Here is a 1,773-nt window from a genome sequence, read left to right on the forward strand (position 1 = left end):
TCACCTATATTGTGTAAAAATATTATATTTTTGTTTTGATATCTCTGCATACCAGTACTTTTGTATTGACCCCCTCTCCTCCCAAGTTCGGAGCCACAGTCTAGGGGTCCAGACAACCAGTATATTCCTTCCGATAGATCGCAGAATCAAGTGGTGAGCCTTCTATTTTTCAGAAGGCCTGATGTCTGCAGTTTAATTTATTATTTATTAGTTTTGGGTCTACTGGGGGCCTTGTCCCAGTTTTCAGATAGACAATTGTTTTAATCATGTAGTAGAGATTTCGCAGACGTTATAGAGATGTTGTGTTGAGATTGTGGGACATTATTCCCCATTATTACTTTCGCATGATTCTTGACCATGCTTCAGTTATATTGTGTATCTTCTATATTTCTTTTATCATATGAATTGGGTGAATGATTACCAGAAAGATAGGGGTGTTTCGGGCCTCATGGTTTGAAATACTGGTCACGGCTAGGGCCCCAGTTCGGGTCGTGATAAGTCGCTGGTTAGATCCTTGGAAACAACCCCTTGCAGAAATGTAAGGTGAGGCTGCGTATAATAGATCCTTGTGGTTGAGCCCTTCCCCAGACCCTGCGCATAGCGGAGGCTTAGTGGACTGAGCTGCCCTTTTTTCGGGTGTAATCCTTTACCTCAGCTTGCTTGTATTACACATATGTCATTTCTTTTATAGTAAACATGTTTTAGTTTAGACAAAAACTTGTGGACATCCAAAAGTACTCTCAATATAGCCTTGGGTTTGGCTACGTCTTCCTCTCTCCTCAGTTGGGAATTTGAGATGGAATATAATCTAACCGAGATGAAGCTAGCCTACTTTATCCAGTTTAGCACGTCTTACTTTATGTAATAGAGGCAGGCTTGGGCCAAAGCATCATTGTGAGTCTATTTAGTAGTTTGTTGTTCATGTCATGGTTGCAGTGCTAAACATATTGATATCTGTGAATTGCTTGATCCCATAGATTTAAGATGTTTGTTATATACGGTTGTGGAGTCTGAATTGAGAAATCAATGAGAGTTTGTTTAGTCCACAATATATTTAGCTGATCTTGTGAAATCATGGAGAATGCCATTCGTTATTATTTACTTTATATCGTTTGTCTTTGAAAAGATTTTGACTTTTTCGACTTCTTCTCTAGGATCCTGCGAATTATGTACTTAAGGAAGATGCCTCCCCTTCCATCTTTGGACCAATTGAGAAGCAGCATTGGTCCTATGCATGTGCAAAACAATTGAATGAGAGACTGATCTATGGTATATGAAATTTTATAATTATCGGGTTATTTCATAGTTGAATCTCTTACGATATACCTTACGTGTTATGTGTTATATTTACAGCTGAAGGTGCTGAGAATGGCTTAGAGTTCACTATTGTAAGGCCGTTTAACTGGATTGGCCCTAGAATGGATTTCATTCCTGGCATTGATGGTCCTAGTGAAGGCGTTCCAAGAGTATTAGCTTGCTTTAGTAATGTATGTGTACTTTTCTCTTTTTCGAACTTAAAACCTATATCTGATATTCGCTCGCGAGTCTCAAGTTTTCATCGTTTAATGTTCATTCTTCTCAGAACCTTTTGAGACGTGAACCTCTGAAACTTGTGGATGGGGGAGAATCACAAAGAACCTTCATATATATCAAAGATGCTATCGAAGCTATTTTGCTGATGATCGTGAGTTTGACCTCGTTATGCCTTTACTTTGTTTTCAGAAAACACATTTGGATCTACATTGATTCAAGTATTTAAAATGCAGGAAAATC

The 1,773-nt window shown here is 38.5% G+C and overlaps 1 protein-coding gene across 1 annotated transcript; it reads left to right on the forward strand.

Moving 5' to 3' along the window:
* Nucleotides 1-1,154: 1,154 nt before the first annotated feature.
* Nucleotides 1,155-1,684, forward strand: LOC107856411 (UDP-D-apiose/UDP-D-xylose synthase 2-like; the record flags this gene model as incomplete). Its single annotated transcript, XM_047403224.1, has 3 exons — nucleotides 1,155-1,269; nucleotides 1,354-1,487; nucleotides 1,583-1,684. Coding segments are annotated over 3 exons (351 nt in total), but the record flags the coding sequence as incomplete, so codon positions are not given.
* Between the last annotated feature and the right edge of the window lie 89 nt (nucleotides 1,685-1,773).

This window comes from Capsicum annuum, unplaced genomic scaffold (genome assembly GCF_002878395.1).
Source record: "Capsicum annuum cultivar UCD-10X-F1 unplaced genomic scaffold, UCD10Xv1.1 ctg36259, whole genome shotgun sequence".
Taxonomy (NCBI): Eukaryota; Viridiplantae; Streptophyta; class Magnoliopsida; order Solanales; family Solanaceae; genus Capsicum; species Capsicum annuum.